General features: G+C 46.2%; 1 protein-coding gene across 1 annotated transcript; it reads left to right on the top strand.

Annotated features, from left to right (window-relative positions):
• Positions 1-471: 471 nt before the first annotated feature.
• Positions 472-1,242, top strand: LOC102023168 (melanoma-associated antigen 10-like). The gene has a single exon (XM_005406483.1). It carries the CDS (start codon positions 472-474, stop codon positions 1,240-1,242), a length of 771 nt encoding a protein of 256 aa, XP_005406540.1.
• Positions 1,243-1,482: the final 240 nt, after the last annotated feature.

The raw sequence follows: 1,482 nt of genomic DNA, 5'->3' as shown, positions 1-1,482 counted from the left end.
CCCTTCATTCCTGTTGGACCAGCTGGTAGGAGGGGTCTGAGCTCTGGGGCCTTTGCTTCAGAGGGCGGTCTGACTTCTAGTGGTCACCTTTACAGTCAGGGCGTGGTGTCCTGGGCCTTTATGGGAACCAATGAAAGTACCATTACTAGCTGAGTAGAGTCACAATCTCTCTCAACTCTTCTCTCTCTCTCGATCTCTCTCTCTCTCTCTCTCTCTCTCTCTCTCTCTCTCTCTCTCTTCCCCAGGCACTGAGTCTTCATCACCAAACCTGCTCTTCCAAGGAAAGGTAGAATATCTTCATAGTCAGAGGACCAGCACAACAAGCTAGGGAGTGGAGGTGCAGATTCTCAAGCCTGAGAGAGAGCAAGTAGAAGCCACTGCTTCTTCTGCCTCCTCTTCCTGCTGTACTCAAATCTGGACTGCATCAACAGAAGTGCCTCAGTGCGTGATCCTGTCCCTAGAATACTCAAGATGTCCTCTCCTAATGCTGCCATGGCCTCAAGTGAAAGAAGCCAATCCAATGAGGTCTACAGTAGGCAAAAGGAGGAGGAGGATCTACACAACTCAGAGGATGTTCTAGTCCGTCAGATCTTGCGACTTGTGTTCCTAGATGAGAAAATAGCTAAATTGTTGCCATTCCTGCTCCTCAAGTATCAAAAGAAAGAGCCAATCACCAAGGCAGAAATACTGCACATTGTGGATGAGGATTGCCATGTGTACTTCCCTCTGATTGTCAGTCTAATGTGTGAGTGCATGTGCCTGAGCTTTGGCATTGATATGAGGGAAGTGGATCCTCCTGGCCACACATATGTCCTTATTCCTCTATTGGGCCTCACTTATAAAGGGATACCAGTTAATGACAAGATCATTCCCAAAATCAACCTCCTAATAGTCATCCTTACTACCATCTTCATGAAGGATAACTGTGCCAGTGAGGAGGACATAAAAAAAGTACTGAGAATGAGGAAAAAGTTGCCCCAGAGTAAATACATTGTTATTGGGGAGCCCTGGAAATTCATCACCGAGGATTTGGTACAGGAAGGGTACCTGGAATATCGGAAGGTGCCCTATAGTGATCCTCCTCACTGTGAGTTCCTGTGGGGTCCAAGAGCTCTTGCTGAAACCAGCAAAATGAAAGTTCTGGAGCATTTGGCAAAAGTTAATAGGAGAGATCCAAGGTCATACACACGTCTCTATGAAAATGCTGTGAGAGGTGACCTACAGCATGCCATGCTTGAGTGATAGACCACAGGGGGTTTAGGTGCAGGATAGGGATGAGTATTATTCTGGAGCTGGCTTAACTCACACCTCATATGAAAAAAGGCCCACTGTTCAGTCTATGTTTGTGGACAGCAGACTGCTTCCTAAGTAACTCACGGTCAAGATATGACAGGGATAACAGTCCATACCATCATGATGATTGTTCTATTTGGGATACATGAAAATTGACATGTGCTTTCCTCATGACTAATCTTGTTCCCT

Source organism: Chinchilla lanigera, unplaced genomic scaffold (assembly GCF_000276665.1).
Source record: "Chinchilla lanigera isolate Chin_1 unplaced genomic scaffold, ChiLan1.0 scaffold00097, whole genome shotgun sequence".
NCBI classification, from domain to species: domain Eukaryota; kingdom Metazoa; phylum Chordata; class Mammalia; order Rodentia; family Chinchillidae; genus Chinchilla; species Chinchilla lanigera.
The sequence above is the reverse complement of the archived record's forward strand: the minus strand, read 5'-3'. Positions and strand labels throughout refer to the sequence as shown.